The sequence below is a fragment of the Microtus ochrogaster genome, chromosome 5, assembly GCF_000317375.1.
Source record: "Microtus ochrogaster isolate Prairie Vole_2 chromosome 5, MicOch1.0, whole genome shotgun sequence".
In the NCBI taxonomy this organism is placed as follows: domain Eukaryota; kingdom Metazoa; phylum Chordata; class Mammalia; order Rodentia; family Cricetidae; genus Microtus; species Microtus ochrogaster.
In genome coordinates, this window is record NC_022012.1 from 95,614,459 (window position 1) to 95,628,908 (window position 14,450).

General features: G+C 44.9%; 1 protein-coding gene across 3 annotated transcripts in view; it reads left to right on the forward strand.

Annotated features, from left to right (window-relative positions):
* Positions 1-14,450, forward strand: part of Lars2 (leucyl-tRNA synthetase 2, mitochondrial) — a 98,317-nt gene that overhangs the window by 43,851 nt on the left and 40,016 nt on the right. For all 3 annotated transcript variants that reach the window (XM_005348160.1, XM_026779348.1, XM_026779347.1), the window contains exons 6-9: positions 1,218-1,307; positions 2,631-2,774; positions 8,329-8,436; positions 8,799-8,958. In XM_005348160.1, the coding sequence (XP_005348217.1) occupies positions 1,218-1,307; positions 2,631-2,774; positions 8,329-8,436; positions 8,799-8,958 (502 nt within the window). The remainder of the gene's footprint in view (positions 1-1,217; positions 1,308-2,630; positions 2,775-8,328; positions 8,437-8,798; positions 8,959-14,450) is intronic.

Consider the following 14,450-nt stretch of genomic DNA (forward strand, 5'->3'; position numbering starts at 1 on the left):
TATTTCTTATCTGTGTTCTACCATGTGTCTCATGGCTTGTTACCTCATTTTGTACACATTCTGTTTCCTCTGTTTCTGAATGGTGACTCTTGAGACTCTGCCCTTCTTCCCAGCATCCTCCTAGTCTGGCTCTCCTGCTCTGTCTCTTCCTGCCCAGCTAAAGGCCTGTCAGCTCTTTATTAACCAATGAGAGTGATACATATTTACAGTGTACAAAGATTGTTCCACAGAAACCTCCTTTTCTCTTTTTCTGCCAATGGCAGTGCTGAGGATTAACTGCAAGGTCTCAGGGTTGCTAGGCAAGCAAGCACTCTGTCACTAAGCTATGCCCAGCCCTTTATCCATGGCTTTTACTCAAAGTTCAGCAGCACTAGAAAAAGAGAAATGCATGACCATTATAAATTACTTTGACTTCACCAATGTCAAACCTCATCAGTTAATGAAGTTCCATTTTTTTTTAAATTTTATATTTAAAAGTGTTTTTCAGGCAAAATGTAAACTTTAGGAATTTTTGATTAATTTCCCCATGTAGACAACAGCTTGATTCATATTATACAGTAAAGGGAGAATAATGAGGCTGTGGAAACTATCAAACCGTAGTAGGTTCTATGTAGACACAAGATTTAGTTTGAAATGAAATAGTCTTGACATAATTGCTTTTCAAATGAGCTACAGTCTTGTTCCCCAGCATATGTTTATCCAGGCAGAAATGTCCATAGCTGGATTGGAAAGATGGCTCGGTAGTGAAGAGTACTTGCTGCTTTTCTAGAGGACCTGAGTTCTGGCTTTTCACAGCCATCTGTACTCCGGTTCCAGGGGGTCCGGCAACCTCTTCTAGCCTCCGTCAATAATAGCACTCGTGCACATACCCCACACCACACGCATACAATTTTGAGTAAACATGAAATCTTTATTTAAAAAAGTTCATATCCATTTCCTGTACTGTAACTTGTTAGTCATGGGTGACAGGCAAAGGGCTTGAGAGTCTCTTATCATTGTAAATATCTAGGAAAGGTGGAGGAGACATTCCAATAGCACCATCTCTTTCTTCCCAGAATAAATGGCTATTCCCTCACTTTGAGAGTTAGCAGAGATATAAGTTGGTAAATACTTGGACATTTAGTTGCTTTTAAGAACTGAATCTCAGAGCTGTGGTATGTGTGGTGCAGTGCTTGTGGGGTCTGACTGTGCATTTATGCCTCTTCCTTTTTTGGCAGGAAATCACTACCTGTTTGCCAGATTACTACAAATGGACTCAATACCTATTTATCAAACTCTATGAAGCTGGACTGGCCTATCAAAAGGAGGTACATTCATGTTAGCTACCCTTTTAAAACTTTATGAATTTTCTCCATCTTAGAATCATCACTTTTAACCAGGTGTGGCGGCCCACACCTTTAATCCTAGCACTTGAGAGGCAGAGGCAGGTGGATCTTGGTGAGTCCGAGACCAGCCTGGTCTGCAGAGTGAGTTCCAGGACAGCCAGGGCTACAAAGTGAGATTTGTCCAAAGATGCATGTGCCTCGGGGTTGTAGGCTCCTCTGCAATAATCCTAGCACGGCCAAAATAAAACAGGATTTCTTTTTACCTACTAAGTAAAACCCTTCCTGCGTCTCCCTGGTGTTAGTGGTAATAACAGATGAACCAACTTTCTTTGGCTTATGAACCTAAAAGTTTTAGGTCCTAGATTCTTAATATCCTGGTCATCTCTTTATACTTTTGAGGTGAAGACCTTGGGGACCCCATGTTGGAGGAAATAAACTGTCCCATGCTCCTCTTCCCATCTGATTCCAGATGGCATAGTCTCAAGTTTTTGGTGACTATATTACTTGCAGTTATAGAATCACAACCCAGATTATAGCTCATGAATTAGCTGACCTCTCCCCACCCTGATTTCTATGCTCATGTGGAAGACATCCAGAACCAGTCAGGTCCCAGCATATCTTGAAAGAGCCACTGAAGCGACTGTAAAGGGCTGACTGCTGACTTTAGCACAGTCTCAAAGGGCTGGAAAGTTCCTAGCACTGGTGAAAGGGTACCTGACTTCCTCCCCGTCTGCCAGTGTCTCTGAGACCTTAGGTGTGTTTTATTGCTTTGCTGCTCCTCATATTCATCCTCTGTGACATGATTCTCGAGCCGACTGTGAGAATGAAAAGGGCACACGTAAGCTCCTGGAAGACTAAGGCAGGAGCAGCTCAGCTGTCAAGCTCACCACTTAGCTGTAATCCACTTAGCATGAAACCAGCACCTGGTTATCACTTAGTAAAAGTCAGTGTTGTTATTAAAAAGCAGTATATTTATTTCTTCTGCAGTAATCCTATTTTTCTAAACATTAAATAGATAACCATTTTTTCTTCTTTTCCAAAGTGTTCTAAAATTTCAAATCCTAAATGTTCATCCTGTCATTCAAGAAAACCTAGGGTCGATTTAGACATGTTCCCAAAGGCTTCCATCTTCCCCTAGTCTACTCTAACAAGGGCATTTCATGTGTCCTTGCCACAGCTCACTAGTGGCCCATTGGCCAGGCAGCCCACCCTAAAGATGCCCTCAGGCTTGGAGCCACACTGTTCTCTAGGGGCCCCTCCACAGGACATTCACCACAGTGTACCCCATCTCCTGCATCCTAACAGGCCTTGGTTAACTGGGATCCAGTGGATCAAACAGTGCTGGCCAATGAGCAAGTGAATGAATATGGCTGTTCATGGCGTTCTGGAGCCAAGGTGGAGAAGAAATATCTCCGACAGTGGTTCATTAAGACAACTGCATATGCGAAGGTAAGTGATGTAAGAGACTCCCGGTAGCGCCCAGTGTGTGGGCAGACACACCGGTGGCTCTGCTGAAGGAGCCTGGGAAGCAGAGAGCCCCAATGTTGTTCACAGTACAGCGTGGTGGGCAAGGAGAAGCTTTAACAAGAAAGGCACCCGGAGGTTATTACGGGTTCTCTGAGCTGTCAGAAAGCAACAGTAACTCTATCTGTAATTATGAATCCATGGAAGGAAAAGGGAATGAGTCCTTGTGAAGCTCAGGAGGGGTTGGGTTCTAGTTCCTCTGTACCAGTGCTTATAGTGTCCTAGAGTGAAGAGCTGACTGGTCTCTAGCAGAGAAGACCAGGGTAGGAGTGAGCTGGGTCAAGTCCAAAGCTCCAGATGTGACCCTTCTGTGCCTCTGATAACTATGAAGGCTGCCCTGGGCCTCAGTTTCCTGATGAGTAAGATGAGTGATTAGAGCTGATGATGATGATTCAAGCACCTTCTGACTGATTTCCATATTCAGAGAGTCAAGACAAAGCCAGCAGTAGAAGCAGAGTTGCTTACTGAGTCACAATGGCCTGGACGAAGTTCTGTATGTGTGTAATACCCAGTGCTTCTATTTTGAGTTAAGTCTCAAAGGCAGCCCATGGCGTGCCTGGACAAAGTCTGGTTCTCATCTGCAGATAACTCAGGTCAGATATTGTGTGCAGGGCTCATGTTCAGAGAAAGCACAGAGTTCTAGGCAGCTTCTGATTCCCACATTCCGGGCCAAACCCAAACCACACCCCACCAGCTCAGCAGACCTTCACTGTCCTCCCTCCAGAGACTGCAGTGAGGGTCATTTTATTTTAGTTCATTTTTAGGTCATTACAGCTGACCTGGGCATGGACCTGGAAAAAGTTCAAAAGAGCTTATTAGTCAGTGCCTGGCAGAAAGCAAAGCTGAGAGTGTAGCTTTCTGTGCAGGTCCTCTCTGCTAGCCTCAGATCTGCCATGTTCCTGAGACAGAGTTATTCTCCCAAGCCTCCAGGTAGTGCATTGGAAAGGAGGGGTGCCAGTCCCTCTAATGGCAGTATTGGAAGGTCACCTGGTTAGCGCCTGTGCCTTAGCCTCTGCTTTGAGTTGGAAATGTAATAACCTGGCACCAGAGGCATTCTTCTTTAAACTGTCAGCTGTGAATTTTCAGCTGTTCAGCGGAAATGCTGAGTTGCCATGGTAACTCTTGGTTCTTGCTGAACTCCTGTGCAGATTTATTGAAAAAGCTCTTAGGAGGTCAACACTGAAAACTGGGAGAAGAGGGAGAGTCCATGATGCTGGCACAGGCAGTGGTTCTGGTGGGAGAGCGAAGCAGACCCAGGGCTGTGTGGCACAGAGAAACCCTTGGGATCTGCCTGGCTAAGGGAGGCATTGAACCAGGGCTGTGTGGCACAGAGAAACCCTTGGGTTCTGCTGGCTAAGAGAGGCATTGAATCTCCAAAAGCCATGATTGAAAGCATGGATAACACCCTAGGACTGAGGACAAGAACAGAATATAATGACCTTACCGAAGATTAAAAGCAAGCCTCTGAGAGACTCAAATAGAGCGTCTAGAACAAAATAGATCTAAAGGGGGTCAAGCATGATCCAGCACCCCTGAAGGGCGTCATCTGCAGGACCCAGCATGCAGTAAAGAATACCATGTCTTTTGCAGGATGCCGTGAACCTTAATTAAAAAAAAAGTTTAGATATAGAAACCAAGGGGTTGAAGTTAGTTGATAATACCAAGGCATTTGTTATATAAATGAAAAGGACTTAAAAAGAAAAGATGATCATGGTAAATTTCAGGAGAGCAGAAACCACCTATAACAATGAACCGACTGGAAATCTGGACCAGAAGAGAACATCAGACAGGAAAGTTTCAGTGTTTGGGCTGAAGAGAGACAAGCAAGAGTGGAATAGACCATAAAACCAGCTTTATGTTGTGAAGACAGTCCCTCACGACAGCCCCAGCCTGTACAGGGAATCCATACTGAGTGGCCCTAGCAGATAGGTGTGTGCTGGGGTTGAGAAGCGAAGAGATGAACGCACCAAGTTAAACTTGAGCGCCATCTGGGAAGGCTCAAAGGAGGTCTGGAGAGGTGATTAGGGGCAGGATCAAGTGACACATTGTGACTGCAGCACAGGAACTGGATGAAATAATGAAATACTGTAAAGGGAGTGATGTCAGAAACATGGGGTAGTTCTTTTTTAAAAAGATTTATATATTTTTAAGGTTATATATATGTGTGTAGTTATGTGCATGTGAGGACAAGTGCCTTATGGAGGCCAGAAGTTCGAGATCCCATGGAACTCGAGTTACAGATGGTTGTGAGCCACCCAGAGTTGGTGCTAGAAGCTGAACTCAGGCCTTCTCAAGAGCAGAAAGCGCTGCTAACTGTGGAACCATCTCACTAGAATTTTGTTTTCAGTAGAACATTGTGGAATGGATAGTTGTGACTGCAGGCACCAGTCCAAATGCTTTTGTGATGGTCCCAACATGCACTCTAGAGTTAGGAAGGAGAAGTAGACAGGGACTAGAAAATTAGTAAGAGGAAGAATCCCCTGAGCTTGGTGATCTGTTGGATGAGAGGGTGCAGGTAGTGGCAACATCCAGGAAGACCTGACTTGATGGGAGGTCCAGGGTTAGACCACTCTCTTGGGTAGAGATAGCCCTTGGAGTCTGAGATGGCCATCAGACATCATTGGATGAAGAGGGAAAAAATAATAGGAACTTGGAAAGTTTGATCCAGATTCTTAAAGATCAACTGAAATAGGATTTTTGAAAACCTGATATGATAGAAATTGTCATGAATTAGTGAAAGTCCAGCTGTGCAGATAAGGGTGCGACACGGGGCCAACTGAGAATGCTTTCAGCTGCAAGCTACTGAAGACCCAGGTTGTGGGGATTTAACAGATGCTTCTCCATGAGAACCAGTGCTGGGACCAGCCTGTTGTAAGGCCGCCGACTGGGCATCTCAGCGCTTCTCTCGGCCTCTTCTTCCTGCTTGTGATGTCGTGGCTGCTAGATGGTGACTGCAGCTCCCTCCAGATACCACATCTCCACTCCAGACAGAAGCAGCAGGAACAGTGCAGACAAGCCCTTCTATCTGGAAAGCCCCCAGTAGAATTCCGTTCAGGTTTTATGTTACATGGCCACCCCCAGCGTTAACGGAGAGAGCAGAGAGGACATGAGCTTTTCAGCTTCTGCTGTCCAGGTGGAGGAGGAATGAGCTGTGGGTACTGGCTTGGCCTGAGTGCTGTCTGCCCAGGGATCTTCAGAGCTCTGTGTTTGCCCCAAGGCTGCCCATGAGGTCAGAGTCTAAAGGGAACTCTGAAACAGAAAAGCATTTTGTTAAAGGCTGTTGTGCAGTGTGTTTTATTTCTTCCTTTCACTCCTGCCCAGCCCTTCAGAGTTGTTCACTGTGAGCTGTAAGCATGATCTCAGCCATTGACCGACAGAGAGTCAGGGTGGGAGAAAGTGCAAGCTAGGGTTGCAGAGAGTGTGGGTGCTGTCTCATGGGCAGCTTGTGGGAGGGGAGGAGGATGAATGACATTTTCCATGCAGGAGACACAGGGTTCGGCTCTGTTAGATGTCTCATTCCCATTGTCAGCTTTAGCTAACTGCCCTTATTAAATGAACTATCGTTTAATTCCAAACTGTGCCCTGCCTGGAAGACCATTGAACAGGGCACAGGGAGATGCCTTCTTCCATCTCATGACATACCAGCTTCCTCAGATTTACTTTCGTGAATGAAGAAAGGTGCTGAAGAGGACTGTCCTTGCACAGAGGCTTCTACAAACCAGACATGTGGAGACGTTAAAACGTTGCAAATCCAGCCCACATTTTCTTGGGGTAGCTTTAGCCCTCCTAGTAGCTGTTTGCTGCTCCCTCTGTATTTGACCCGACATCTTTGTGACCATTAGGCAAATCCTTGACAATGTATAAGCAGAACTCTAGTTTATCTTTGGAATGTATAAACAGACCCTTAGTTTTCAACCAACCAAGGGCTAAGAATGCTGTCCACTAGGACCTGCAGCCTGAAGTTGAGGTTCCCTTTCTTTGCTGTAGCTGCCCACCTGCTGTTCCCACCAATCTCTTTAAAAAGTGCCCTGGCTTATGACTTTCTTTGTTCTGTTATTATAAAAGCTTCCCCGAGTTTTACCGTACTGGCAGATGGAATTTGGTGTATCCTAAATCTGTGTTCTTGAGCCAGAGTCACGCATATCTGACTCCAGAATAATCCATCTCTTCTCCCTTGGGAGGTGAGAGCTATGTTTTTTGTTTGGTTGGTTGGTTTTTTTGTGGACTCTTTAATTTGTGTGTGTCTATACACAGGGTGGCTTGCTAACCTTGAACTCTAGATCACCCTGCCTCAGCCTTCCAAGTGCCAGGATTATAATAAGTATGTTCCACCAAGCCTGACTCCTCAGGATTTCATAGCACTTAAAAACAAAAAATCTAAAAACCTGGCGTTTCCCCAAATTTTTGGATTCTGTGAGCCAACTGACTTTCTATACCTGTGGTTTACTGGATGGGTAGATGAACTACTTGCCAAGGGTAGAGAAGTGAGATGAGACCCGGACTGCCCTCACAGAGAGAGGATGGACCGCTGTGGCCAGGAAACGCTGAGTGAGCGTAGTTGTTCTGTCTTAGGCTCTGCTGTTCGGTGAGGCCGTCCCTGAAGACCTGCTCATCCAAAGTTAGCCTTGAGTAAATGCATTTATTATACAGGGAAGTGAAAAGAGCTTGCTTGGTGCTTCAAGATATTGGTGTCATTTGGTCAACTGGAAAAAAAAATTCACTTTGTAAAAATATTCATAGATTTGCCTAGATTTTAGGCCAGCATCTTTCCAGAGCTAGCATGTGAAAACACTCACATTTCTTCCTGTCTGCATGTTTGGGCCTCATTTCCATCTGCATATTTTAAGGCTAAGGCACCTCCACCAGTTTTCCTACCTTTGACATGCAATCTGGGAAGAAAATAAAACCACTGACTGCTAAACATGTCACCTGAGGAGGAGGAGGAGGAGGAGGCAGGAGGTTGTCAATTCAGAGTCAGTCTGAGCTAAGACCCTGTATACAAACAAACAAACAAACAAACAAGGAGTAGAAGAGGGAAGGAGGAGGAGGAAATATTCACAGGATGAGGTTCTGCTGGTGTGCCCAGTGATGCCGGGGAGGATGATAACAAAATTCCGTGGGAATTGGCAGCAGTCAACTGGAATATTCTGTGCAGTTTGGAACTCCTATGGGGAGAGCTGTGGGGCTCATCTGCAGACCGAGGGAGAGAATGCTGTAAACACATTCGGCAATGAAGTGAATTGGGGTCTTTGTCCATTTCAGCTTTCTTTCTTCCACGGAACCTAGGTCAGGCCGAGCAGATGGTTTGTGAATTGAGCGCCTCCGTTGTCTTTTTCCACCCCTACTGAGGCACGAGAATGAGGGAGCCTGGTGTCCAGAACCTTCTTCTGTGTCTCCTTTTCCCACCTCAAGTCTCACACCACTTGTTTTCACATGAGCTTTGCAGTGCTGCTTTTCTGATCTCTTTTTATTTCCGCAGGCCATGCGGGATGCCTTGGCAGACCTCCCAGAGTGGTACGGAATAAAAGGCATGCAGGCCCACTGGATTGGGGACTGTGTAGGCTGCCATCTAGACTTCACATTAAAGGTGACAACACCCTGGCACCCCAGTGTTCATGCCCACAGAGCTCTCTTGCATTTTGGAGCCCTTTGAACGCACAGCAGCTCCGCACCTGACCATAGCACTGCCCAGCACAAAGAGAACCAGGAGGGTATCTTCCTAAGCCAGCTTTCTCTGCTTTCATCTTGGGATGCCTGGTGCTGACTGCAGAGAGGGGACTGACAGAGCAACCCCCTTCTTCTCCTGCCTGGCCCTTCCTCTTGTACACATTCCTGGTCCTGTGGTCAGAAGCTGCTGTGGCTGTTTGGGAATGAGGAAAGGGGTGGAGTGGGGAGCCACATAGCTCAGGAAGAGGACTGAAAATGAAATGTCATGTTTCATCCCCCCAGGTTGATGGACAAGACACAGGAGAGAAACTGACAGCATATACAGCCACCCCTGAGGCCATTTATGGCATTTCCCACGTGGCCATTTCTCCTAACCACAGGCTTCTACATGGCTGCAGTTCTCTGAAGGAAGCCTTGCAGAAGGCACTAGTCTCCGGCAGAGGTGAGCTATGTGGTGAAGCACAGGCTTCTGGAGTTTCCTCCTTCAGCTGGGTCCACAAGACCCAAACACTCCCCACGTGTTTGCCATTTTTCATGTTCTTCACCTTAGCTGTAATTTTTAGTATTTTTTTATATCAAAACCTAAGTATAAAACAGCTCTGGCAACATTTAGTTGTCTGTCCTGAGTTTCCCAGTTCCAGCCTCTCTGCATTCAGAGCGTGCCCAGAGAAGCTCAGTTCTTTACCTTCTGATTCAGTATTAGTTTAAAGCTTTTTCTGATATGGAGAGAATCAGCTCCCAAATTTTTTTAAATTCCTTCTGCAAATAAAAGTACTGAAAAAGGTCTGGAAAGATGACTTGGTGTAGGAAAGCTTAGCATCATAAAGCCTGAAGACCTCAGTTCAATCCTTATGACCCACACGGTGGAAACAGAGCTTAGACGCCTCTAAGTCCTTTGCACGTGCGTGCGCGCACACACACAGACACACACATTGTTGCATACACTCCCATTTTTCATTCCCCCATAAATAAATAAATGCACTAAATTTTTAAAACATGAGGATAAAAATTGGCAGCATTCGGTTACCTGCTCTATTGAGCAATTGCTATTGCTGGGACTCCTGACCTTTTCCTTGGCAAAGGTAAGACTGCACACCTTTGATTAGACACAAACTGAGCCAGCCAGGGAGCGGGTGTAGGGTATAGAGTCTAATGGGTGAAAGGGCGCCCTTGTTGATTAGATAGATGTAGGTCTCTGGAGAAGGTTTAACTATCTCTGCAAAAATCTCATCCTCGTGCTTCCTTGTACACTGTGAACTTTAACCTGTCGCGCACATCTGAATTATTGGGCTCTCCAGCTGTTTTGGATGATGTAAGCTGGAGATACAGTGTCATGACCACTTACTTCTGCTTCAGACGGTGATTGTTTCCTGAGTGCAGTGAGGTCAACTCTAGCCACCTGCCCTTCCTAGGAGCCTGCTGTGGGCCCAGTCTCCTGGGTCAAAGATAGGTTTTTATAGTAAGTACCTTTGGGCTTAGGATGGAAGACACTCAACACAAGGCAGGTCTTGACTCTTGCCTTCGCCTTTTTGTTGTTGTTATATATTAAAATAAAGAAAAGATATAATTTAGAATTCCATGTGTGCTTTTAAGGCCTCTGTGCCTATGTCTCAGGTTCTGTATTCATTGTGTTTCTGGCAAAAGAAACTCAAGGGAAGTTTGAGAGCAGAGAAATTGTGGTACCAGGAATATGAGGCAGTTGGTCACATTGCATCCACAGTCAGTGTGGTGGCTCCTGTATTTGAATGCTTAGTCACCAGGAAAGAAATGGAATGATTTGAAAGAATGAGGAGGTGTGGCCTTGTTGGAGGAAGTGAGTCACTGGGGGTGGTCTTTCTTTTCCTCTCTGCCTGTAGATCAGTATGTAGTAGTATGTAGTAGTATGACCACTCCTCCAGCATCATGCTTGCCTGCCACCAGCTCCCTGCCTTGATAATAATGAACTAAACCTCTGAAACTGTAGCAAGCGCCAGTTAAATGTTTTCTTTTATAAGAGTTGCTGTGGTCCTGGTGTCTTCTGAAAGCAATAGAACACTGACTGAGACAGCTGGGAAGCAGAGAGAGAAGTGAACGCTGCTGTTTAGCTTGCTTTCTCCTTTTTATTCTGTCCAGGACCCAAGCCGGGGTGATAGTGCCACTCACATTCAGGATGGGTCATCCCTCTCTCAGTTAAGTCTTTCTGGAAATCCCTTACGGATATACCCAGAAATGTATTTTCATGGTGATTCTAAAAACCAGACAAGTTGACAATAAAGATAACTATTTCAGATTTTTTTCAAAACTCTGCTTTAAAAAAAGAAAGTATTAATTTCAACTGTTTGAAAGGAGAACTCAGGTTTAACCTTTTGAGTTATTTTGAGATGCCTTGAATCTGTGATGGTTGAAAAGTAAATATTAAAAACTAAATACTTTAAGTATCCAGGTCATATATTTTCCCCCCTCATAGTTCATTTGGGGCCACAAGATGAAGTAATTTTAATAATTAATGAGCTAATAAGTTATAAAAGATTACAGCCCCTGAGTTGAAGATACCATAAATTCAATGCACCTTCACAGAGGAATTTATCTTAGTTACTTTTCTGTTGCTGTGCTAAGACACTATGACCAAGGCAACTTTTAGAAGTTTGTTTATTGGGCTTCTCGTTTCAGGTGTTGAGTCTATGACTATCATGGCAGGGAATGTGACACTGGAGCAGTAGCTCAGAGCTTATGTCCTGATCCACAGGCACAAGGCAGAGGAGAGAGAGAGAGAAAGAGAAAGAGAGAGAGAGAGAGAGAGAGAGAGAGAGAGAGAGAGAGAGAGAGCTAACTAATAATGACCTGGGCTTTTGAAACCTCAACCTCCTCCAACAAGGCCACACCTCCTAATCCTTCCCAAACAGTTCCACCAACTGAGGACTAAGTATTCAAATCTTTGTGCCTATGGGAACCGTCCTCATCTAACCCACCACAGTATCTAAACATGTATGACTAGCTGTATTTTTGAGACTACTTGGGTGCTAGTGTACCAGACTAGCTTGGTCATTTCATTTTGGTAAATGGAAAGCCATATGTAACATTTCATTTGGAAGAGCTCCCGAACTGCTTTCTCCTTCTCGCAATAGTCCTGAAGTCATTCCAGATGGAAGATTATGCTTGGCACTGAGTTTTTCCAGTTCTGATCCTTATCATCCCTTTTCAGTTCATTCAGTCTGAATCAGTTCGTTCAGTTTGTAGATGGGTTAGTACATCGAGACCCTGGTTTTGTTTTGTGATGCTGGCCACAAGACCAGGGTGACATGTTTTGAGTATAGTGCTGTTTTCTCATGCCTGCTACAAACCCATCTCTGCCATGGGCCTGTTCCTTTGTCCCCTCAGCCTGTGCATCTACTCCAGTGTCAGCTGTTGTATCACTGCTTACCATTGCTAGCTGGCTTCCTCCACTGCCAGGACTTTAGGGTGATAAGTGTCAAGCAGTGAGCATAAGGGTCATGGTAGGACAAGGGACTTTGTCACTCTCAATTTCCCATTTAAATTCTCCTGCTTGTTTGTTTCCTAGCCACCCAGACCCAAATAATTGCACAGAAACTATATGAATTACAACACTGTTTGGCCAATAGCTTAGCTAGTTCTTACATCTTAAATTAAGCCATTTCTAGTAATCCTTGTATCCCCACGAGGCTGTGGTAAGGTCCCAATGGCTAGAAAGAGCTGGGAACCATATAGAGCATCAGGAAAGGGACATCAAGTTCCAGAAATTTATTTTATTCCATGCATAGCATTGTGTATTCTAGATCTTACCTTTTAGGATAAGCAGTTGGCTTTCATCTCTTCCTCCTCCACTCCCTTTTTTTCAGATTTCATTTATTTTTACCTTGTGTGTATTGTATGAATGTTTTGCCTGCATGTATGACTATGTACCACATGTATGCAGTGCATGTGCAGGCCAGAAGAGGACATTGGATCCTCTGGGACTGTGTACTGCCATGTGGGTGCTGGGAGCTGAATCCAGGTCCTCTGGAAGAGCAGCAAGTGCTCTTAACTGCTAAGCCATCTCTCCAGCTCCTTCTTCCTCTTTGGGAGACGAGTTCTTGCGGTGTAACTCCCAACCTGGCCTCAGACTTTCCGTCCTTCTCCTTTAGCTTTCTGGTGCCATTACAGGTGCCTAGCAAGCCATCCAGCAGCTTCTTTTCAATGTGTGAGGCTATACTGGAGATCCTACTTCAGGACTAGAATGTAGCTCAATGGTAGAGAACTTGCCTGACATCTACAAGGTACTGGGTTTGACCCCTAGCACCAGGAAGAGAAAGAAAAAAAAAGGTGTGTGTGTGTGTGTGTGTCTTTACGGAAGACAGTTCTTGTGAACATTTATGTCCATATGGGTTTTGCTTTTATAAAATTTTCCTGAGGAGACATGCCCAAGAGTGGATTCTTTTGAAAGGTATGATCATTTTTCTAGCTCCATCCCTTGTTGCTTTTTTAGCTTCTGAAAGGGCCTTACTGTTTTACAGTGCCGTAACTAGTGAGTCTTACTACAGCCTCACCAGCAGGTGTCATCCTTCTGAAAGTTTTCTCTGATTTACCAAGTGTAGAATGATAAAACTTCAAGATCAATTTGTATTTCTTTTTAATAATTGTTTTTTTTCCAGTGTATGTGTATACACTATGTGTATATGGGTGCTCTCATAGGCAGGAAGAAGGTGTCAGACCCCCTGGAGCTCCAGTTACAGGCAGTTTGAGCTGCATTATGGGGTACTGGAACTGAACTTAGGTCCCGTAGAAGGACAGCAAATGCTCGCAGCTACTGAACCTTTTCGCTAGCCCTCTAAAAATAGATTAAAAAAAAAAAAAGAAAATATAAGTGATAAGACTCATTTTAGCTTTTAGTAGAGTACCTACCTAGTGTATACAAGCAAGTCATGGGTTCAAGCTCCAGCTATACACACACACACACATGCACACACACACACACACACACACACACACACACAAATAAACGTATCTGTCATATATAAAAAGTCAAAGAATACCAGCGGTATGACTGCAGCTAACACTGGCCTCTTTGTTCAGCCACTTGTAACTTTTTAGGTGTGTGTTGCTTGATGGCATGACATAGCCTAGTTAAATAGGTGTTTCTTTCTTGCCTATAAAAAGCTGAGTGGGTTTGACAAGCCTACCATGTGAGACGGTAGGAGCCAGTATTCTTTCTGCCCCCTTGATCTGTCCTCAAGTTTTCCAAGCTGCCCTACATGTTGTCTATGTCCAGAAAAAAGGAGCAGTTCCTGGGAGAAACGGCTTGCTTTTTTTAACTTTTAGGTAGTGTCTCATTATATAGTGTGGCTGGCCCGGTACTCACTAGGCAACCCAGGCTGTAATGGCCTAACCTTCCAAATGCTGGGAATACAAGGGTGCATACCATGCCCAGCTTGCCTTTTCCCTATGGGGGCCTGACTTAGAAGTTTCTTCTGCATACAGCCCATGGCCACACCTAGCTGCTAAGGAGGCAGGGCCATGCTGTTGATTACTGCATAGCCAGCTAAACATTCTGTCCAGCAACAGTCATCGGTGGAGGTGAATGTGGAGGTTAACTGGTAGCTGGCGACAAGAGCTGTTTCTCCATTCCCCACATCGACTATCACTGATGACTTTTGCTCTTATTCTGCCCGCTCACCTCCCCACTTCCTAATAATGTCACATCAAAGTTGCAGAATTTGCAAATACATATTTCCTCTTTTAAAAAACAAAGACAACATGGAGTTAGAAATATGGATCCCTGCTTAGAGATGAGGTGTTCAACACTGGCTCCAACAACGGGCGTTTGACAGCTGGATCAGGAGTGTTGGCTGTACCTCGACTTCCAGGGCCCATGTTGAATGCCACGCTGCCATGCCTTCCTCATGGATCCTGCCTTTACCTCTTTGAAGTAAATCCTAATTCTTGGACTGATTTTAATTT